The sequence below is a fragment of the Canis lupus genome, chromosome 20 (assembly GCF_003254725.2).
Source record: "Canis lupus dingo isolate Sandy chromosome 20, ASM325472v2, whole genome shotgun sequence".
Classification (NCBI taxonomy): Eukaryota; Metazoa; Chordata; class Mammalia; order Carnivora; family Canidae; genus Canis; species Canis lupus.
In genome coordinates, this window is record NC_064262.1 from 48,774,990 (window position 1) to 48,797,096 (window position 22,107).

Genomic DNA, 22,107 nt, shown 5'->3' on the forward strand with positions numbered 1-22,107 from the left:
ATGGAGAGCTAAGGGAATCTTTATTTCTATATACCCATGCAACTACTATACAAAAAAAAAAAAAATAGAACGGGGCACCTGGGTGGCTCAGTGGTTGAGCGTCTGCCTTTGGCTCAGGTTGTGATCCCAGGGTCCTGGGTTTGGGTCCTGCATCAGGCTTCCTGCGGGGAGTCTGCTTCTCCCTCTGCCTATGTCTCTGCCTCTGTGTGGCTTTCATGAATATTTAAAAAAAATTTTTTTTAAAGAACAATTCTAGGGACGCCTGGGTGGCTTAGTGGTTGAGTGTCTACCTTTGGCTCGGAGCGTGATCCCAGGGCCCCGGGATTGGGTCCTGCGTCAGGCTTCCTGCATGAACCCTGCTTCTCCCTCTGCCTGTGTCTCTGCCTCTCTCTCTGTGTCTCTCATGAATAAATAAATAAACTCTAAAAAAAAAAAAAAAAAAAAAAAAAAAAAAAAAGAACAATTCTAGCCCACACTACCTTCCCTGCCACAAAGTCTTATAATGAATATTTGTGATTGAAGAAGTGATTTCCAGGCTTGGCTGTGCCCATCTTGGGGCTGAGAGATGTCAGGAAGGTGGGGAAATGGGTGAGAGGTGCAAATAAGACTTCTAGTCGCCTGCCCATTGCCCACAGGGTTAGTCCTGAGACCTCCGCCTGTCTCTCAGAAGCAGCTGCAGGGTGTGAGTGACTTGCTCTGCCAGCTGGGATTTATCCTGGGCAACTTAGACCTGGAAGTCTCATTAATTCTTGGGGGGACTTGTCAGGGCTGGGGCTCAGCCGGCATTTCCAAAGATCAGGACTGATGCTACTTCTCCTTCTCTTCTTCCATCGAGGGTCATATCCAGGGGCATCAAGGCACAATGGGAAGTCCCAAAAAAGGAGACAGGCTTTCTGGGCTCTGCTGACTCCAGTTGTGTGATCCCGAGGGAGTTACTTCCACCTGAGATTGTTTGCTTACCTGTCTAGTTGGGGGAATATTCCACTTTGCTGGTTTGTTGGGAGGATTTCTGAGGAATCATCTGGCTACCTGTACTTCTCTGGCTCACCTCCTGCCACTTCCCTCTTTGCTCATTCTGCCCCAGCCAGATGTTTGTTCCTTCCCGGCCTGGCCTTTGCCTCTGCAGTTCCCTCCACCTGGGTTTTATGGGGCCTGCTTCTTCTCACCACTCAGGCTCTGTTTGCATGAACCCTCCTCAGGTGACAGAGGCTACAGCACCTTCTCTCTCCTCCCCCACACCCTCTTATATTGCTCTCACAGCCCTTAAAAGCTTATCTCATGCATTACCTTCACTAATAATTGCATCTCCCCTAGTAGAATGCAAAATCTGAGGATTTGTCTGCTTTATTTTTACATCCTGGGCCTTGCACACAAGAAGTGTGAAATTGGTTGAACTAGGAAACAGCAGCTCAGAGCTAGAGCCATTTTGTCTCACTGTCACACAGCAGAAGTGGAATTAGAACCATGGGCTCTGAGCCTTTGCGTTTATTGTCCTGTCTCTAGTGGAGACTGGGGCGCAATATTTAAGGAACGGGGTGCCAAAACATTCACTTATTATGATAACTAATATATTTTGAAAAGTCAAAATTAATGCAAAAACTTCCATGATCAAAATATTTTCAAAAAAGTAAAAGTTCCGATCCTGTGCTTGCCTGACTCACCTCACCTTAATCCCAAATCCTGGCGGGTCCTATCTTTATTTAACATTTTGGCATTTTGCTTATCACGGATTTATCTTTTTCCCATTAATTTTGACACTTAAAAAATATTGAAAAAAATATTAGAATGTCATTTATCCTGATGATCGAGTTTTTGCGCCCGAGGTGCGCTCACCCTAATCCTGACCCGCTTCTGTCTCTTGTCCCCTGGGGAAACTGAGGCAAGCAGGACGGTGAGGGGGGAATGCTCTGTGGCGGGGCTGGGGGGAGTGGGAGGGGGACGGTGTGGAGCCCAGCGGAGCAGCCCGAGCTCCCCCGGGAGGGGCTGGGCGCCGACCTTTGCTTATCGCCCGCGGTAGAAGCCTCTAATTAAGTCCGCCGGCGGGAGACCTTTCCCAGGGCCGTCCGCGCCGCCTGCGGGAGCGAGATAGCCGCGGCCGTCCCGGCAGCAGTGACCTTTCCCTGCCCAACAGGGCGGGGAGGCGGGAGCTGGCGCGGAGGCCGCGTCTACGCAGAGGTGGCGGGGATGGGGGTTGGTGGCGGGGGAAGTTTGCTCCGGGTAGGGGAGCCAGGAATCGAACTCCACCTGGCTGGAGCCAGGAATCGAACTCCACCTGGCTCCCCTAGACCATCCCACCATCGGAGGGCAGTGGGGGTAGGGGGAAAAGAGCGCCCAGTGACGTCATCGAACCCCCTAGCCCGGCCCCCGCCGCCGACGTCACAGACGAGCAGTGCACGTCACCGCATTCCTCCCGTGACGTAAGCGCGCGAGGGCAGGAACCGACCCACTGGGGAAGGGAGAAGTCTGAAGGAAGAGAGCTTTCCTTCCTCGCCTTTTATAGTTGGTAAGGCGTTTGAAGTACGCAGAGCGGACTACCGTTCCCAGCTGGCCTTGCTCCTCGCATGCGCACGGCCCCCAGCCAGAGAGCGCGGCAAACCTTTGGAATAGATTGACGTCCCTGTAGCTGAACCAAAAGGCAGGTTTTACAGCCGCAAACCAATCCCGACCTCACAGACCCCACCCCTTTATTCTTAGGCGGCCGCTTCCTTGCGGGAGTGACGGGTTCTTCTGCCTCTGAGGGCTCAGTTTCCTTTGATGGACATGCATAGCGATGAATCAGAGCGCCGAGAAGTCGAGGAGGTGTTGAAAAGCGTGACTTCGGACCAATAGCTTCGCAGCAGGACCTAGCGCCGTCCAATCACTTCTCCCGGCGCCGCCAATCACCCGGGACTCCGCCCCCGCCCGTGACGTGTGTAGGGTGGGTAGCAACAGTTGCCCCGGTGAGGGAAACGGAGGCGCCATAGCCACGGTAGTCGTGGCGACCAAGCAACCCGGCAACGCGAGTCAACAACAACAACCGCCCGGCCGACCCCCACCCCCACCCCCCCCTGCCTGGCCCGGGGACCCCGGCACGTTCCGTCCCCCTCCCAACATCGCCTCCGAGACCTCTGGAAAGCCCTTCTGCGGACACAAGTAGGAAGAAGCCGAGGTAACCGGGGCGGCCCCGGGGTGGCTGGCCGGGCCAGGGAGGGCGACGGGGCCCGGGCGGCGGGTGTCGCTGTAATCATAGTCCGGGGGGAAGGGGCGGGCGATCAAAATGGCGGCGGCGACTGTCGGGGCCGTGGGGGAGGGGGCCGGGGCCCGGCTGGGGCGACACCACCCGCCCCTGGGGTCCGGGGCCCAGCCCCCGCGAGGGGCGGGCGCTAGCAGGCCGGCGGCGAGTGGAGGTCGGCCGGACGGGGCGGGGGGCTTTTATATGTTGGGAGGTGCGGAGAGGCGGGCCTGGGGAGGCTGGGCCAATGGGAGCGAGGGAGGGGCGAGGCGGGGCCGAGGTGAGTGGGCGGGGCCAGGTCGTAAGGTGTGGGCGGGGCCGGCGGGTGCGAGGGAGAACCGGGTGCGGCGGCTGCCGCCGGGGCCTTACCGCATCCCAGAGATGGGAGGCCACCTGTGCCGCGTCGCTTTAGAAACCGCCCTGCCCCCCCGCCCCCGCCCAGGTCATTCCTAGTACACAGTATCTGCCACATCTGAGGCCTCAGTTTTCCATCCTGTAAAGTGGGGAGAATTCTTGCCATCGTCCCTTTTCTGCATTTCAGGGACTCCTTTGACTCCTTTCAGGACTTTCTCTAGGGTTCATCTTTGAACTTTTACCCCATGTCCTGTTTTTGAATGTGGTTTGATGGAACTGTTAGCTAATCTTGATTTCAGCACTGCTGTCTTCTCCTAAATCTGTCTTCTTCTCCCTGAGAGAAGGCAAAGAGAAGCAAAGTTTCATGGCGAAGCTGTGGACTGGGAGTATGGCTTTAGCCGGGAGGATTTGGTTTGCAGAAATCGGAGCCGACGGCAGGGAGGAGTGATCTTGGGTGACTGAGACAGAAGAACAGAAACGTGATTGCTTCTCTGGCGGCTGCTCTTAGACCTAGTGTTATCCCTGGGCAGAGACTTGTTTTTGGAGTGGGGATGATTTCTAACCATTCTGCCCATAAAGGTCTCCCTTTCTGGGCATGGGAAGCAAATGGCGCCCGAGGAAGTTTCTTAGATTTCTTAAGCTGCTTCTCTTGGCCAGACACATGTTTTTGTGTCAATCAAGTTGGTGTCAACTGGGTCACATGTCACTGAGGAGGTACCAGGCTCCAGAGCCACGTGGGCAGGAGCGCTACATGAAGATCAGAGGGAAAGGGAAGTGTTCCATGTTTGTTACAGGAGAATGTGAGGACCGCTTTGCTGGGCAACAGGATCTGCCAGCTTGCTGGAGAACTTATTTTTTTCAAACAGCCAGCTGGGCCAAGTCCACTTTGCTTATTCTCTGTCTTGCTTTGGAGCTTGGCATCAGCAGAGCAGAGTGGTGGTGTGCAAACTGCAGCCGTTTTCCTTTAAAATCAATAAACTTCAAGAAGGATCATTTCAGGCTCTGCTAAAGCTTTCCCTCAAGAATTTGCGGGGTGGGGCGGGCCTCACTTCTCCAGGGACTCTTTTCTAGACTGAGTCCTCTTTGAGAGGTGGCAGGACCCCTTTGAAAGTTAGGAAGGGTGGGGATTAGTTTTCTGTACAAACCTGGAAATACCAAGCCTGCCTGAAAGGTCACCACCACCTGTTGGAAAGGCAGACTTTGAGCAGAAGGTGATGTTACCAATCAACTAGCTTTTTTTTTTTTTTCAGATTTATTTATTTTTTTACCAGAGATACAGAGGCAGAGACACAGGCAGAGGGAGAAGAAGGCTTCCTGCAGGGAGCCCCATGTGGGACTTGATCCTGGGACTCCAGGGTCATGACCTGAGCCCAAAGCAGATGCTCAACCCCTGGGCCGCCCAGGTGTCCCTCAACTAGCTTTGTTAACTGCTTGTCCCCACCCTCACCCGCCTCTTGCCCCATAACTTTTATATTTGAAGGGTCCAAGCCCAGAAGGATCTTTTGACAAGGGTAGAGGGCACTGGTTTGGTTTGCTTTTGTTTTTTGTTTTTTTGGGGTTTTTTTTGGTTTGCTTTTGGAAACAATCACCTGCTTTCTAGCTGTGTGCCCTTGGATAAGTTATTTTACTTTTATGGACCTCAATTTCCTTTTATCTAAGCTAGGGACAGTGATCACTGGTAATAATTTTAAGCTCATATTACTGTGTTATGGATTCCATAAAGGAATGCATGTTGAGTATCAGATACATAGTAATTGCTCAAACTCTGTTAGCTACCACTGCCATTCTCATGATTGGCCCTTCCTGCTCAGCTCTCTGAATTACACCACTTGCATTTATTTTTATCATTTTGAATTGGGTGAGAGCCTAGTGGCTTTAAAGGTTGACTCACTTGCTGGGCTGTGTGGGCTGATGACAGAGATGAGAGAGAGATCCCAGGAAGCTGGATACCAGGACTCCAGTTTCTAGTGAGAAAGTGTCATTTGCCTTGCTCCTGAAGAGCCTTTCTGCCGCTTTAGGAGAGTAGCCAAAAAGCTAAATTCTCCTGGGCCTGCGCCCAGACTCAGCCCCAAGGCTTCCAGGAGGCAGCTGGGTGAGCCAGGGATGTGGGTGTCGTGGGAATGGTGTCTCTAGAGCTGAAGTCTTTGCCCTTCCCTCCCCATACACAGCTCAACGTCTCAGGGGTGGTCCAGGGAGGCTCCCCCAGGGTTGCAGCCTGCAGATAGCAGCTGCACAATGCATAATGCTCTTCTTGGGCTGGGAAGCCCATTCTGTAATGACCAGGGGGCATTACCTACTACTGCTGCTGCATAAGCCTGTTGCTGGCAGAGGCAGGAGGCAGGAGGCTGGAATGTGTTCACAAGGGTTTGTCAATTGGTAGATTCAAACCGGCCTTTGACAGACACTAGCAGTATGCTCCTGGCGTGTAGATACTTTTTTGACAATAAAACTTGAGTCCCCCACCATGTGCCCGTCAGTGTTATAAAGAGCTGGAGATGCAGTGATGGGTAGGGCAGGCCAGGTCTCCGACCTGGGGGAGCTTGCATTTCTGGCCATGGAGAGAAAGAAAACTGTGAATAAGAGAGCAGACAAACAAAGAAATACAGGGCCAGGAAGAAAATAAAACAGGAGTCTGTGCTTCAGGGGATCCCTGGGTGGCTCAGCGGTTTGGCGCCTGCCTTTGGCCCAGGGCGCGATCCTGGAGTCCTGGGATCGAGTCCCACGTCGGGCTCTCGGCATGGAGCCTGTTTCTCCCTCTGCTTGTGTCTCTGCCTCTCTCTCTCTCTCTATGTCTATCATAAATAAATAAATCTTAAAAAAAAAAAAAGGAGTCTGTGTTTCAGAGTGCTTGGGGGTGGGAGAGGGGAGCACACCTGAGACCCAAGGTGGTGACATAGAAGTTGAGACCTGAATGATAAGAAGCAGACAGCACTGTAGAATGGGGCAGAGGTGAGGTGAGTGTGTCAGTCAGGTAGAAGACTCTGGTGCAAAGGTCCTGAGGCAGGAGGCCTGGAGCATTCTAGGAGCAAGAGCCAGTTTGACTAGAACATTCAAAGTGAGATAGGAAGGACCTCAAGGCCCCATGATGCTTGGGAAGGGCTCTGGATTTTATTTTGTCTCTGTCATAAGAGCCGTCGAGCCTTCTGAAAAGAGGAGTGACAAGATAGGATTTGTGTTTTCAAAGAATCCTAAAGACTATAGAGGCAAACGTGGAGCTAGGAGCTAATAAAGAGGGTGTTGCAGGGGTCCAAGCAAGAGATGAAGACAGCTCAGTGTAGGAGGGTGTTGATGAAGGTGAAGAGAAGTATCCAGCCTTAGGATCTATTTTGAAGAAATCATTGAGCAATCTTAGACTCACTTGAATGTAGAGGATGAAGGAAACCCACATCTTTGGATCTAATTTCCCTGTTCTTCTACAAATTCCTTATTGAAGCCATTCTACAGGTGAGGAAAGGGAGTTTTCTTTCTATTTCTTTAGGAGGGCTTGTTCCAAGATGTAAACCATTTGATTATAGAATCTCCATCCAAGACAGAGGTCAGCAGACAGGGGTTGCCATCTGGTTTTGTGTGGCCTGTGAACTAAGCATGATTTTTGCACTTTTAAATGATTGGGGAAAAGAATTACAAGAATATTTTGTGATCTGAGTAAAATTTCAGGACATGTGATACCATATGAAATTCAAATCTAGGTGTCTATAAATAAAGTTTTATTAGCACAAACCACACTCATTTGTTTACATGTTATCTATGGCTGCTTTCACACCACAGTGGTGAGCTGAGTAGTTGCAACCGAGGCTGTCTGCCCACAAAGGCAAAAATATTGGCTGTGGCCCTTTGTAAAAGTTTGCCAGCCTCTGATCTAAAGCGATTGATTCAAACATTCTTCCAAAACAGCTATTGGCTTTGAAGATAGGTGCAGCCATTGGCACTTTTCTTGGCAGTTTCATTGCCAAGGAACAGATTTGCTGAGCGATTCCCTTGTCTTGTGTGCCCTGCTCTGTAAAGGAAAGGATCTCATGCTGTTTAAATATTTGTGACTTATTTCTCTCTAGAGAGCACCCTGCAGAACTCTGCTTGACTTAGGCATCCACAAATGGAAAGAAAAGGGCTCCCTGGCCGAGTAATTGTGGGACACTCGCTGTCCGGTATTGCCCTTCCTGGGGACTGATTGACAGGGACAGTGCTGGGAAGGCCTCCAATAGAGAAGTGGGTTTAACTGTTTTACTAATCTCCCCTTCTCCTTTTCATGCTTGGCCTTTCAGCCTTTACTGTCGCCTCCTTCCCCTGCCCCTGAGTGGAAGGGATGGGGCCGGCAGGCTTCCTCCTCAGGGAGGAGAAAGCACCTGCAAGGGTGGCGCTTTTAACGTCCATTCCTTGTGGTAGGCACCACAGCAAGCTCTGCTAGGCCCCAGCAAGGCCCAGGCCAGGGTTTCTCAGAGAATTCCCCAAGGGCCATTGAACTCAGAATCATCCCAAGGTGGGGTTAGCTCAAACAGCAGACACTGGGGCACCTCCCCCCCCCTTTTTTTAAAGATTTTGTTTATTTATTCACGAGACACACAATGAGAGAGAGGCAGAGACACAGGCAGAGGGAGAAGCAGGCTCCATGTGGAGAGCCCGACGTGGGACTCCATCCCGGGACTCCAGGATCACACCCTGAGTCAAAGGCAGGCGCTCAAGCACGAGCCACCCAGGCATCCCTGGGGCACCTCCTTCTAAGAGCCTGAGGAATGTGTGTGTCTCCTTCCCCTTTCCTCTGTCTCCACCTGGCAGGGTTATTTGTCCAGTGACAATGATAATAGTGACTTCCGTGTCTCAGCGCTTACTGGCTTGTCTCATTGGAGCCTTATGACAGCCCTATGAATTGGTGTCCTCACCATCCCCAGGCACAGATGGGGACACTTGAGTCCCAGGGGAAGGTCAGTAATGTGGTTGTGAATGAAGAGACAGGTCAAGGTTCATGTCGGGGTGGGCTGACACCAGGCAGATGGACACAGATCAGTTGCTGTGACTCAAGCTCCTGCACTGGGCCAGAGTTTGGACGCAATGGTATGAGGAGCCCCCAGATGGCAGCCCCTCTGAGGCTGGCAGGAAGGAGTTTGGGAGCACAGGGGCTGGGGGACAGATGCCTTTTTCTAATGTGTGGCAGATGTTTAATCTCTGTGGGTGGGGCTCAGGTCTCTCCCTCTGAAAAAGGGGGAAGATGTTATCTTCCCTATTTGTGAGAAATAAACGAGCCCTGTGCCTGGCTTCCTGAGCAGGGCCGGGGGCTAAGAGCCTACATCCAGAGGTCAGAGAGACCTGGGTTCAAATTGTCTTCTTACCAGTTGTGGGGCACCCTTCACAGGGTTTTACTCATCTGTGAAATGGCCATGATGGCTCCTCTGCCATGGGGCTGAGGTGCAGAGGTGATCACAACAGAGGCTCCTGGGGTTTCTGGTTAACCAGCAGCAGTTGTTTCTCCCCCCTCCTTCCCCTTGCAAATCCTACTTAGTCACCAGTGGCTGGAGGGCCGCCTGTTGGCGTGAGATGGCCCACAGGTGCTCCAGGGTTAGCGCAGAATAGCCTCTGGTTCAGTGGCCAGTGGGCCCCGGAGTGTCAGGCTGTCAAAGTCAAATACTTCCCTGGGTCAGGCAGGGGTCACGAAGGTAGGGGGGCTGGAGCTTCTCCTCTTAACCACTCAAGTGTTTGCTCTGCTGTCCTCAGATACTCAGCAGCTGGGGAAGGCCCCCATTAGTGTGGGCAGCGGGGAAACCATTTGTTCATCTTCTGATGAGGCTGGACTTGCTGAGAGAGGGTAGCCCTGAGCCAGAAGGGACAGGACTGAGCAAGACAGACGGGGTGCCTAGCCCACTACCTGGGAGAGGGAACATGACTGCTTAGCATCCTGAAAAGCTGCCTCCGCCTGGTTGGGCCAGCCCCATTCTGAGGTCAGCAGTGCCTGCTGAGCCTGCCCTGTGGCCAGGGCCTGCTCTCACCCCAGTCCCCCTGGACTCAGAAGGGTACTCTTCCTGTGATGAGCTCACATGTGGTGTCGTCAACCATTAAGGTTCATTCAAGGGCCTGAAAGCCCCTGTAACCACAATATGCTCTCCGAATAAGGGCTTTTTGGACTCAAACACCTTTCCCTTGTCTGGCACCCCACTGGGAATGATACTCAGCCAAGAATCCGAGCCCAAATAGCAGGCATATAGGGAACTGGGACAGGCTGGCTGGGAGATGGCTTTCCCCCCCCGACTTTGCCTTCCAGCAGTTAGCCAACTATTCAAGTGCTCAGAATGCCCAGGGTTCAGCCTCTGCCTGCTGTGTGCCTGGGGCAAGTTTCTCAACCTCTCCGAGCCTCAGCTCCTTATCTGCCAGAGCAAACCCAAACCCAGACATGATTATTGTAAAGTTTAAGATGAAATAATGTAGAGAGCATGGTGCTCCGTCTGCAGGAGCCCTCAGAAATGGGCCATTTGTCTCTGGGCGAGGGCCCAAGACCCCACCCTCGCCCACCCCCCTTTGTCACAGGGGTCCTCAAGGCACCAGGGACTGGGAAGGAAGAAGGCAGGAGTCCTGGACAGGGATGAGTGGAAGAGGCGTAGACCAGCCTCAGTCCATAACCAGTCCCCGTGCGGTGATGGGTTGGTTGTATCTGGCCACCAGCCTCAGGATTTAATTAAGTTAGTGATGAACCTAAACGTGTCTCTAGGGAGCCAGGAACTGTCCCTGGTTTCCTCTGCCTGTAGATTAATTCTTGTTTTTCCTTCTTTTGTTTTTTTTTTTTTTTTTTTTTTTTTTTTTCTGTTTCCCCCCTCCTTTGCTTCTTCCCAAGAAAGAAAAAAAAAAAGCCTTATTTATTATCATTTTCCCCACTGTTGGCATGGCAACACCAGCGTACGTTACTGAGCTACAGGCAGCCCCGCAACCATCCCAGCCACCACAGGCCCAGCCCCAGCCACCGCCGCCGCCACCAGCGGCACCCCAGCCCCCCCAGCCGCCTGCCACCGCTGCTACCCCCCAGCCCCAATATGTCACTGAGTTGCAGAGCCCCCAGCCCCAGGCACAGCCACCAGGCAGCCAGAAACAATATGTGACGGAGCTTCCGGCCACCCCCACGCCCTCACAGCCGGCCGGCGCACCCACCCCGTCCCCGGCGTCCCAGCAGTACATCGTGGTCACCGTGTCTGGTAAGTGGACATGCGCTCGGAGCCAGGGTGCTCTGTAATGACTTGGAGAGGAGTTTGGGGAATGGGCATCCTGGATGTGGGGAGCACAGTGATGCCCTCCCCAGCATGACAGCTTTCAGACTTGCTGGGGCTCCTGGGCAGGACTTGGGGGTTGTTTCTGGGGCAGGAGTAGTCAGGCCAAGCAGTGAGGCTTTTGTCCACCTAAACTCCTTTCCATCAGGGCAGCTCTTAGGGCTGTTTCTTTCTTTATCCCCAAGTAAACTGCCACTTGAGGAAAGGACTAGGTGGTGGGCTTAAAGTTTGCAAACATCTGTTGGAGATGGAGGGTGAGCACCAGGCTACTGCCCTCTGGGCCTAGCCTGGTTTCTCAGCAGCCCCTCGGCCATCCTGCCTGTTGCCTCTTCCGTAAAGGGCTGGTAATGGTTTCATGAGCTCAGGGGATACATGCCAGGCTTTCACGGAGGCACCGTAGGGAGGTCAGCTGGGAGGCCTCCTGGAGGTGCCACGATTTGGTTTTGGCAGGTCCCGGGGGCCGAGGAAGGCCATTGATTAGGCAATTTCATGATCATGTGGCCAAGGACCCCTGTTTCTCGCTGTGGTCTCTCTCCCCTTATGGCCGTGGAGAAAATGACCAGGAAGCTCAGGTCGTGATTCCTGCCCAGACTATCTTTCCCCCCCGCCCCACTTCCCTCCATGATGGAGATGGGCCAAACAGCAGGAACTGGGAGCAGAGGGTCAGGACAGGCAGTCATTCCCTTGAGAACGTGGAGCTCAGGCCAGGACTGGGCATCATTAGTGGTTTCCAGTGTGCTCAGTGGAGGGGGGAGAATGTGGTGACCCCCCCACCCCAGTTTTTCCAGAGTGGTAAAGGAAGGGACGGGAATCAAAAAGCCATCTTAGGAGGCTGTGGAAGGGGCAGGTCAAAACTAGGCTTAGGAAGATAGGACAATAAAGAGTGGTATGTGGCAACTGACATGGCCCCAGGGGACCAGAACAGGTGTAGCTGGGGCCCTGTGCAGCATCCTTTAGGCTCCTGGCGGTGTGGAGGTCCCCAGAGAGGGCTGGGGGTGGGGGCCTGCAGAGGCTCAGGGTAGTGACTCTTTACCCCAGGGACTGGTCTGGAGGGGTGGCATGTGAGAGCCATGCTGAGAGTACCAGCCATGGACGTGGCCAGGGTTCCCAGGCCCCACATTCCAGCGGGTTCCCAGCACTGCCCAGCTATTCTGCTAGGTTTTCTCACCAGCATGCCCCCCACCCTGCAAGAAGCCCACCCCACCTCCATCATCTTGTCTCACTCCGACATCCTGACCCTTGACCCCACTGCCTTCCTCACTGCGGACAGGCACCACCACATACCAAGAAGGACCCCATTTCCCCTGAGCCAGCCCCACATCCCCCAGTCGTCAGCAGCCACCTGCTCTGTGAGTCCCAGGGCCTCATCGCATCCCTCTCTTGCAGACCTTTCCCACCAGCATGCAGAGATGAAATAGCTCCATTTTATTTTATTTTTATTATTATTTTTAATAGCTCCATTTTAATCAGAAATCCCAGTTCCTGTATCCAGTTGCTGCCCATGTCTTCACTTCCTTTTAAATCAGAATTTCTTGAGTGATCCACCCTCCCTTCTCTCATGCTCTCTCTTCTGCTGCTCTCTGCCCTCCCCTGCCCAGCACTCCAGTTGGAGTCCCCTGTCTTGTCCTCCTGCTGGGTCACTTCGGGTATTTGTTTTCTTGGGTCCCTGGGAGGCGCCTGACAACCTGGTCCCCTTCCTCCCAGAACTGCCCCCTGCCCTGGTCTCCATCCCATTTTTGCCTCCTTCTCCTCCCCTTCAGAGGAGGAGAGGTGCTGACCTTCGTCCAGCACCTCAGCTCTCACTGCCACCTTGGTGCTAACAGTGTGCCCATGTTGTGGTCCATGCCCTGGGCTGTGGCCCCGAAGCCCAGCCACCTGTGATCATCCACTCAGGACTGAGTGGGCTCCTGAAGCCAGCATGGCCAAACCAGAACCCTGGATTTTTCCCCTCATCTAATCTATCCTCTTTTGAGACTTCTTCATTCTAATAAATACCACCCCAGGTCCTGGCTCAGCATGGACTCCTACCCTACCTATCCTTGAGCCAGACGTCTCGTCTCTACCTCCTAAATGCTACTAGAACCACCCCAGCCCCCCCCACCTCTCCCACCACCACGGCCCCCATCCTGGCCCAGCCTCTGCCCTCACCTGTCACAGTCCACCTGCACAGAGACCAGGAGGGAGCCCATCACAACCCACCCCAGATGATTCTGAGGCAGGGGGCCCTGATGACACTCTCTGGGACACCCTGACCTTGGCTTTCTCATCTGACGAGAGGTGGCCCCCTGTGGCCCCTCCCACAAGGGAAGGGCTTTAAAAGCTCCACACTTCCTGTATCCCCTGCTGACAATTTTCTAGCCTCTCAGCTCTGGTCTGGGAGGCCTGCCAACTCCCCTCCCAGCCCCCACTCTCAGTCTTCCCTCTCCCCTCCCACACCTGCTCCAGCCCTACTGGCCTTCCCACGGCTCCAAAACCCACAAGGCTCAGTCTGGCTTCTAGGGCTTTGCACTTGCAGTGCCCTCTGCCTGGAGCACTCCCATCCCAAACCTCCTGGTGACTTGTCCCTTGTGTTCTAGTGTCAGTGCAGATCTACCTCCCTGACACCCATACCTCCCCACCTCCACTGCTTACTCCCTGTGTCCTCACTTTGCTTGATTTTTCTTCTTAACGTTCATTATCACCTGAAGTGATGATGATGATGATGATGTCCAACCCTTCATCTCTGAGGGCAGGGCTCTGTCCACTGAGTCTTGGTGGCATGAGACCCAGGTGAAGGCTGGGCTGACCCGTCACAGCCCTCATGGTCTGTTAGCCCTGGGCAACTGAGAGCAGGTGGGAAGCCTCGCCTGTCACTGCTGGAGGACTTTGGTCAGCTTCCAGGACATCTGATTGGCCATGGACTTCTTGGGTGCTGGCTTTGGCTGATCTGTGGTGGGGAGGTCCAGGGTCCTCTGGAAAGGGCACATGGCTCCAGGCCCCAGAGCACCCCAACTCCCGGCACATTCCTCTCTCCGCCCAGCCTCCCCAGTTCTTCCTGGTCCATGGACTCCAGGGAGTCCCCAGGGCTTAGAGGTTGAGGCCTTTGTTCCCGCCTCCCCCTAATTCCCCCATCACCATGGGGTTACTCTGTGCTTATGTGCTGCAGTGAGTGGGCTGCTGGTATGACTTTCAGGATTCCTTCTTTGGTCTGATGGTACCTTCATGGTCTTTCACAGGGGTCCTGGGGACTTTCTTTTCCCTACTGCTCCTTGTTCTGGTGGCAGTGAGCTTGTCCCCTGGAGGGTTACTGGGTGGGCTTCCTCGAATTTTTCTGAGGAAGAGGAGGTTGGCTGTACCTTTTTACTCCACTTGCTGTTCTGTTGACCCCTCTCCCAGGCCCTGTAGTGAGTTCCCAGCATTCCTCCATGACTCTCTCATGGGTTAGCATCCCTTTTCATCTAAAGGTGGCCTTAGAGCCGCTTGAGCTCATCTCAGGCATGGCGGGGGTAAGGGAGGTAACTGACACCAGTAAAAGGCAAGATGCCTGGGACTCCTCTGGAGCCAGAGCAATCTGAGCCGATCAGGGACCCAGGGAGACTCAGGAAGGAAACAGGGAGGGGCCCTGGGCCCAAACCTGGAGCCCAGGCTGAAAGCCAGCTGGGAACAACCCCACAGGCAGCTCATCCAGCCCGGTCCTTATAGGCTCTGTCCTAAGTGTCTATGGAGGTGATGGGAAAGAAGCTCAGTTTCCAGGCTCAGCAACAGCCTTGTAGACCCATAAGCCCCTGTCCTCACAGGCTACCAGACTCTTGCCCAAACTCGAGGTAGAAAGAGGAGGGCACTGTGGGCCCTGGCAGCCACCCCCAGGAAGGTGAAACCAAGCCTGCCCACAGCAGATAGGGCTGGGCTGAAGGAGCGGCAGCGGCCAGCCTTTCTTCCCTGCGTCTCCCACACTTGGAGTCCCAGGGAGTCCAGGAAGACTTGTGTCTGAGAGGAAGATGGGAGGCTGTTTGTCAGCATCCTCAGCACAGATGGGGAAACCAAGATCAAGGGACCCAGGACCCACCAGCCACCTCAGGAGCCCCTGACTGAAGTCCTCTCCTAGAGCAAAGGATCTGGAGGGAGGGAGCCAGACGGCCCTGCCCGGTGTCCACAAGGAGTAGGGCCCCAGCTCATCCTAATGGAGCCTCTCGGGCTTCCTCAGTCTTCCCCTTCATAGCTTGTGGTATTGGAGACATGAGTAGGTCTCGATGGGGAAGTGCAGGGCCCAGGGAGGAAGAGACGCTCATCAGATCGAGGGACAGGAAATCAGCTGCCACTTCCTGACTACAGACTTGAGACTGCAGGGCCTTCCCTGGTCTCAGGCACATGCCCAGAATGGAGGAGGCAGACAGACAGATGGAAAGGCTCTCAGACTTAACACCCCGCTCTCCCAGACACACTCAGTGAGGGCCACATGCAGGCAAACAGGGACCCACACACGGGAAGCCCCTCATCCGGACAGTAGACTCTGGAATCTCACCTGTTTATCCTCGTGATACAGCCCCGGCATGCCTGGTGGATGTGGGGGTCCCTGCCATCGCAGACTGTTTCCTGGGGCTTCCCCCACCCAGGCAGGGGCCTGATCTCAGCAGGTCCCCAGGCCTCCCAGCTGCTTAGGGTCCCACCGACTGAAAGATCAGCCGTGGTGTTTTCATCTGAACCTCCTGGCCAGCCCCCCACTCACTCACTGCCCACCCTGAACTAGGCAAGACCTGTCACAGGCCTCCTCGGTTGGGTGCCATTCCTTGGGATGGGCCTGGCTGCCCACGTCCCTCTGACACCCAGGTGTGCCGGGCCCCCCACGTGACTAAGGGCTTTCTCAGGTTTCTCCTGGGGGCCCATCTCAGTGGGGGCTGCATCCTTCACTGCTCAGGGAAGCCCAAGTGGATGCCCAGGAAGATTCTAGCCAAACGTTGGAAATGATGTCTCCTGGAATTGGCTGCAGACGCAGCTGGCCAGGCAGGCCTGAGGTTGCTCCAGTGCCCGTCCCACATGTGGCCAATGGGAGGCTCCCCACAACACCACCTTCCACATCTGACCACTGCTTCCCCTACACCCAACACATAACACATTCATGAGCTCTGCCCAGGACTTAGTCCCTGGGGTTCTTGCATCGACCTGGAACTGCCCTTCTGCCCTGGCCAGGCCCCCTCCCTGTGTCCCCACATGGCTGAGGCCCAGCTCCCCACTCTGGAGGCTTGCCCCCTTTGCCTCTCCCCTTCTCAGCTCCCTTGTTAATCACTCAGTGAGATGTGCTTGAAACTTGACATGTGCCTGCCGGGTAGAATCTCTGGGTACCAGCCTCCCTCCTGACTTCATAGCAAGGCCCCAGCCCAGAGAAGGCTCTGCTTGGGCCACGCCTACTGGGAGGACAGTGTTTATTCCAAGAGGGCAGCAGAGGAGCTCTACAGCTGCATCCCTGGGGGTGGGGTGGGGGATTAGCTCCCCAAGGTTGTGGGTATAAAGCCACCCACTCACCCTGCTGTTCCCAAAGAGGTGGACCAGGAGTAAGGAGTATAGAACAGTTTCTCCTAGATAGACGGGGGCAGGGGCAGGGTGGGGGCAGGTGGGCACCATGTTCTACAATTGCCTCTTCTCGGCTGCCTGTCAGCGTGAGTAGCTGCCTGCCCACTTCAAGCCCCCTCTTGCCCCCGACCTACTGAGGACAGGGAGGCTGGGACAGTGGAGAAGGAGAGGGCCACAGGCTGGCAGGGCCTTGTAGGGTCACCCTTTTGACTATCTTCCATTCCTGGGAAGCCAGGAGTCATCTTGGTCCCAGGAGGAAGGTGGCCATAGCATTTTGGTCCTTCTAGGGCTGCTGAGACCCCAGGGTAGGGGGCCAGTCACTGGAAGTCCACAAATCTTATCTGTTGGGAGAAGGGATCTAGCCCTTCGGGCCTCTGGTGCATCTTGGCTCCTCATTCACCCCTTCTGGTCTGGTTTTGGGATGAGGAGAGGTGGGGTGGGGCTGCTTCTGCACGTCTAGGATCATAGGTCCTTATGGCTCACCTCAATGGGCAGTGTCAGGGCTGGCCAGGAGACAGGCAGGATTCTTGGAGAGGCCCAGCGATGGTAGGGATCAGCTTCAGGCAATATCGTCCCATCCTGATGGGTTCAGGCTTGGGCTCAGGGTGGAGGCAGGGACAGCAGGCAGAGCTGACCCAGTGACCCCTCCTCACAGAAGGCGCTATGCGGGCCAGTGAGACTGTATCGGAGGCCAGCCCAGGCTCCACAGCCAGCCAGACCGGAGTGCCCACTCAGGTGGTCCAGCAGGTGCAGGGCACCCAGCAGGTAGGACACACATACCCCTCCCCTGGGGAGGGTGGGCTGGGAGGATACACGAGAGGGGCAGTGGAGACTGTGGCCATGGCACTGTGGCCTCCACTCCTGCCCTGCTGTCAGAGCCATCTGCTCACATGTTCTTATCAAGATGCTTGCTTCAGCTACCCCTCCACCCACCTGGGCCAGGCCTCACTGGGGAAGCTGGCATGGCTCAGGTTTTTACTCCTTGCCCCTACAGCGTCTGCTGGTCCAGACAAGTGTGCAGGCCAAGCCGGGCCATGTGTCACCCCTCCAGCTCACCAACATCCCAGTACCCCAGCAGGTAAGCCTGCCATGCCCGTCCTGGCCCTCACAGCCTCCCCCAGGGTACACAGTCAACTCCCTGTGGCCTGCTCAGATTTGTCCTCACCAGCATCAAGGACATAGGCTCCAACCAGGCCCCTCTCCCCCCACCTGCTGCCTCCAGCAAGTGAGACCATGGCAGTCAGGGCCCATTGGAAAAGGATGACCCATACAAGTTTCTTAGTAGACAGAACTGAGGAGTAGCAATAAGGAAGGTAGCTTTCGGGTCCAGCCCCAGTGTCTCAAAGCAGAGAACCCAATGCCAGTTAGGAGCTGAGAGCCTGTAGCCAGCACAGGGACTGTGAGCGTGTGATGGTCTGTCCCCTGGGCAGCCTGTGGGCAGGGTGGTGGGGCTCAGCATAGGACCCTGTGGCTCTGCCACTTACTGATTCCAGTACCTTAGGCAAGCACTTTTGCTGTCCTGAGTCTCTCTGTCACCCCTGTGAAGTGGAATTAGTAGCAGGGCTGTGCCGGGACTGTTGGGGCAGTTCTGTGAGCTAACAGGGGCACAGCACTAGGACATCTCCTGGTCTGGTAGCGGGTGCTCATGGCAACCGACAGGCTCCACAGACAGGCTGCTGTGAGTGAACTGTGGTCCTTTCCCTCCTGGTTCTAGGCTCTCCCCACACAGCGTCTGGTGGTGCAGAGCACAGCCCCAGGCAGCAAGGGTGGCCAGGTTTCCCTGACAGTGCATGGCACCCAGCAGGTGCACTCACCCCCTGAGGTAGGTGGTGGCCCCATCAGCTGACCTCCCTGTCTCTCTCTTCCCATTACCCCCAGACTATACTTGGAGGGGTCCCTACTCCTCAAGCCCATTTTCTCCTGCCCGGGTTGAGTGGCTTGGCTGCCTGATTCATGGCCCCACTGGCAGTGAGCTGGGTCCAGCTCTGGGAGGAAGAAGCAGCCTCCACCTGGGTGGAGCTGGGCCTCCACTTCAGGGCTGCATATCCCAGGAAGGAAAGGAGGCCACTGGCCCTGCTCTGAGGATCCCCCCAAACATCAGTGAGGGTGTTGGAGGCAGGCAGGCCATGGGTGGCTGGGAGCATGGCTGGTAGCATCAGGAGCTTGGGGTCAGACCCCCCTCCGCAGCTTAGCCATTTCTTCTGGGGAACTCTGGCGAGGCCCCTAGAGCCTCCCAAGCCCAGTGTTTTCTATGTGTAAAGCAGCAAATGATATGAAGTGCCACAGCATGGCCCAGAGGACCTGCAGCCAGTCTGGCCGGGGTCGTGCCTGGTGCCACCACTCAGCTGTGTGGCCTTGGGACGTCCCTTCCCATCTGGTGGTTTAGCACATCATCTGTTAAGTGGGGATTCCCTCACCTCCCCCTCCTCACCTCAGGGGTATTAGTCTCTCTGATTATGGAGGCCACAGGCAGCCTCTGAGCTGAGGCCATCTGCACTGGGGAGGCTGCCCCTGCCCCCCCCCCCCCCCCCCCAGTGCCTCTGGGCTGGACTCCCAGCTTTGCCTCGGAGTGACTGGGGCAGGGACTCTTGCAATTCCAATTCAGGGAATTTGACCAGTTAGTGGCATAGGAGGTTGAGATCTCTGTGGCCTGCCACCCTCCCCAAATAGCCCTTGGGAGAGCCCTCCTGAAAAGGGTTTTGTCAGGGCCTGGGCAACCAGACCATATTCTCGTGTCTCCTTCCCTTGCAGCGGTCACCGGTGCAAGCCAACAGCTCCTCCAGCAAGACGGCTGGGGCCCCCACGGGCACAGTGCCGCAGCAGCTGCAAGTCCATGGTGTTCAGCAGAGTGTCCCCGTCACCCAAGAGGTGCCAGGCCAAGGCGGGCAGTGGCTGGGGCAAGGGGTCCTGGCCAGGCAGCCTCTGCAGCCTCCTTGACTGTCTGGGAGCTGTGGCAGGGAAGGTCTGCAGGAGCCCAGCAGATGGGGGTACAGCCTCAGCAGCCCCTCAACCCCTGGCCTTTGGCAAGCGCTTCCACCTCACTCCAGACTCAGCATCCTCCTCTAAATAATGCTTCTGCCCTAGGAGCCCAGAGGAGCAGGGTGGTCAGGGCTGCTGGGGGATGAAATGTGGTCTTCATGAGTGGCTTTCTATGTGTAAAGCAGCAAATGATATGAAGTGCACCTGGCACTGTACGGGTGCTGGAAACTCAGAAATGTCCTGGCCTCTTTGGGCCCAGTTGCCTGGAGGAAGTCCCAAGGCCGAGTCCTGGCTTACCCTTAAGGAGCTTGGGGGAGGCCCAACCTCCAAATCCATGGCCAGCCTCTGGGAGGAGGCTATTGATCTGAGCTGCCAGTCGCCAGTCATGGCAGCTGAAGCAGCTTAAATGGCAAGGGGTGGCTGCCACCTGGTTGCTATCACTCAAGTTGCGGGGTTCCAAACCCCTCAGAAAACCATATAAAAACCATAGATTCTTCTCCCAAAAGAAAGCAGAAACCTCACCCTGAAGGATTCCCAGATGTTCCTGCCGGGTACCACAGACCCCTCTGACCCTCCAGGCCTGGGTTTGAGGTGTAATCCACCACGCAGCACCCCCATCCTCCACCCCCTGCCCCCAGCTTGTGTCCTTCCCTGTGTGCCCTGAGGGTGATCAGGATCCCTGCAGCACCAAGGATGTGGGGGTGTGGGGGAACCCATGTAGAGTAGGGGGGAGGACAGCAAGGACTCCCTCACTCAGGCCCAAGTTCAGCTTCAGTTCTGCCATTTCCGGTGGGCCTCACTTTGCTGAGCCCAAAGTCAACGTGGTGTTGAATCTAACAGGCACTTGGTGAAGGGCAGCAGGGAAAATCTGCAGAATGGTAGCCTCTTTGGGGCCCCACGGTTACCAGAGTCTGACTTTCCCTTTCCCTCCCCAGAGGTCGGTGGTCCAAGCCACTCCACAGGCCCCCAAAGCCGGCCCTGTGCAGCAGCTCACAGTGCAGGGGCTCCAGCCGGTTCACGTGGCTCAAGAGGTGCGTGTCTCCTCCACCTGCCTCCGGGCAAACCCCGGGACTGGGGCCCCGGGCTGGGCTGGGCTGGGCTGGGCTGGGGAGGGGTGCGGGCCCCTCAGGGCGCAGGGAGGGAGGGGAGCGGGGGTCCTCAAGGGCCCCAGCCGGGCTCCAGGCTCCACTTGGGGCTGTGAGCTGCAGACTCGGTCTTGGCGCATCCCCTCCCCCACCCCCCACCCCCCGCCCCTGGCAGTTCAGGGGCCCAGGTTTGCTAAGAGAGAGATCTGGATCCTCCCCTCCCTGAGCCACCTGGGGGGGAGATCTGTTGGGTTGCTGCCTGAGCTCAGCGACCCGGTGGGCGGCGGAGGCCTGGAGCCCCGCCCGCGGCCGCCCCGGGTGACCCCCCAGTGTCTCTGTTTGTCCTCCAGAGCTCAGGCAGTCAGTTTCCCGCTAGGAAGGCAGAGCAGCAGGAGCCCCGGCCCACGCCGCCGCCGGAGCCGCCGCCCCGGCCACCCACGCCCGGGCCCCGGCCGAGCGCGCTGGCCCCGGAGCCGCCGGCGCCGCTCCCGCCCGCGCGCAGCGGCGAGGTCCCGCAGCTAGGCAGCCCCGAGCCGCCGCCGCCCCATTACGAGCCCGGCGCGGGCCCGGGCGCCGAGCAGTGGGTGGAGCTGGTGGGCGTGCTGCCCCCGCACCTGCTCCTGCCGCAGCAGAAAGTGGTCTTCGAGCCACTGCCCGGGCTCCCGGCCCGAGCCAGCCCCGACCAGAGGGTCAGGATCCAGAGAGTCCCCCAGGTGCTAGTGTTCGGCACGGCCGCCACGGCCCTCAAAGTAGGTGGCGGACGTACGGGCGGGGGGCATCGGGCGGGCGGGGGCGGGATCCGCCGGCCCCGGCCCGTGCCCGGCCCCGCAGGCCCTGGAGACCCCCACCCACTACCACCTCCTCCTCCGCCGCCCGGCCAGTCTGGGGACCCGCCCCTGACCCCACCCCCACCCCACCCCCAAGGCGGGTTCCAGGCCCCCGGCTCGGCTCCCACAGACGGGTGGGGGTGGGGGTGGGGAACTCGGGCCCCGCCCCCGAGGCTCTGTCAGTAATTCCAGGTTCCGTCCCACGAACCGGGGCCCCACCTCTGATCTCTCACTCCGCCCCTGACGTCCTGGACCGAGTTTCCAGGCCCCGCCCCTGCAGACGGGGATCCTTCCCTCCATGCAGGCTCCACCCCCGAGGCCCTGTTTGTCCGTAGTTTCAGGCTCTGGCTTTGACTAGCTGTAGTGACAGCCCTGTGCCAGGGCTTGGCTCTATCCCTGGGGTCCAGCTTCCACGCCCACAGTAGGACTCTGGGGTCCTCTCAGCCCACTCCACGTCAGGCCCTGCTCTTGCTGTCCCCAGTCTAAGCACAGAGCCCTGGCTCTGACACACCTCAGCCTGATTCCCAGCCCTGGCGGAGCCCGCGGCCCTGGGCCTCTGACCCCAGGCTCTGTCCAGGATGTATTCAGAAAGTCCAGACATGCAGCCTGGGGGACCCAGGTGTCCTTGCAAGCTTGGACAGCCACCAGCCCTTTAGAGATGGAGGCAGAGGAGCTGGCCCACCCCTGACCTCCTGTGTGCCCTTCCTCCCAACCCAGGTGCAGCAGCTGCAGCAGGTGCCTGTCCCACACGTGTACTCCAGCCAAGTGCAGTATGTGGAGGGCGGTGACGCCAGCTACACGGCCAGTGCCATGTGAGTGGGCAGAGGGCTGGGGGAGGGCAGAGGAGGGGGTGACCTATG

General features: G+C 56.7%; 1 protein-coding gene across 3 annotated transcripts in view; it reads left to right on the top strand.

The window, feature by feature from the left end:
- Positions 1 to 2,358: 2,358 nt before the first annotated feature.
- The window catches only part of RFX1 (regulatory factor X1), a 30,970-nt gene continuing 11,221 nt past the window's right edge, over positions 2,359 to 22,107 (top strand). Inside the window, exons 1-10 of one of the 3 annotated variants that reach the window (XM_049098363.1) lie at positions 2,359 to 2,503; positions 2,695 to 3,148; positions 10,383 to 10,737; positions 17,012 to 17,121; positions 17,351 to 17,434; positions 18,071 to 18,178; positions 19,108 to 19,224; positions 20,271 to 20,366; positions 20,771 to 21,169; positions 21,965 to 22,059. In XM_049098363.1, coding sequence (XP_048954320.1) covers positions 10,431 to 10,737; positions 17,012 to 17,121; positions 17,351 to 17,434; positions 18,071 to 18,178; positions 19,108 to 19,224; positions 20,271 to 20,366; positions 20,771 to 21,169; positions 21,965 to 22,059 — 1,316 coding nt within the window. In that variant the 5' untranslated portion in view covers positions 2,359 to 2,503; positions 2,695 to 3,148; positions 10,383 to 10,430. The remainder of the gene's footprint in view (positions 2,504 to 2,694; positions 3,149 to 10,382; positions 10,738 to 17,011; positions 17,122 to 17,350; positions 17,435 to 18,070; positions 18,179 to 19,107; positions 19,225 to 20,270; positions 20,367 to 20,770; positions 21,170 to 21,964; positions 22,060 to 22,107) is intronic. The other 2 variants (XM_049098362.1, XM_025457762.3) reach the window with 2 other exon arrangements.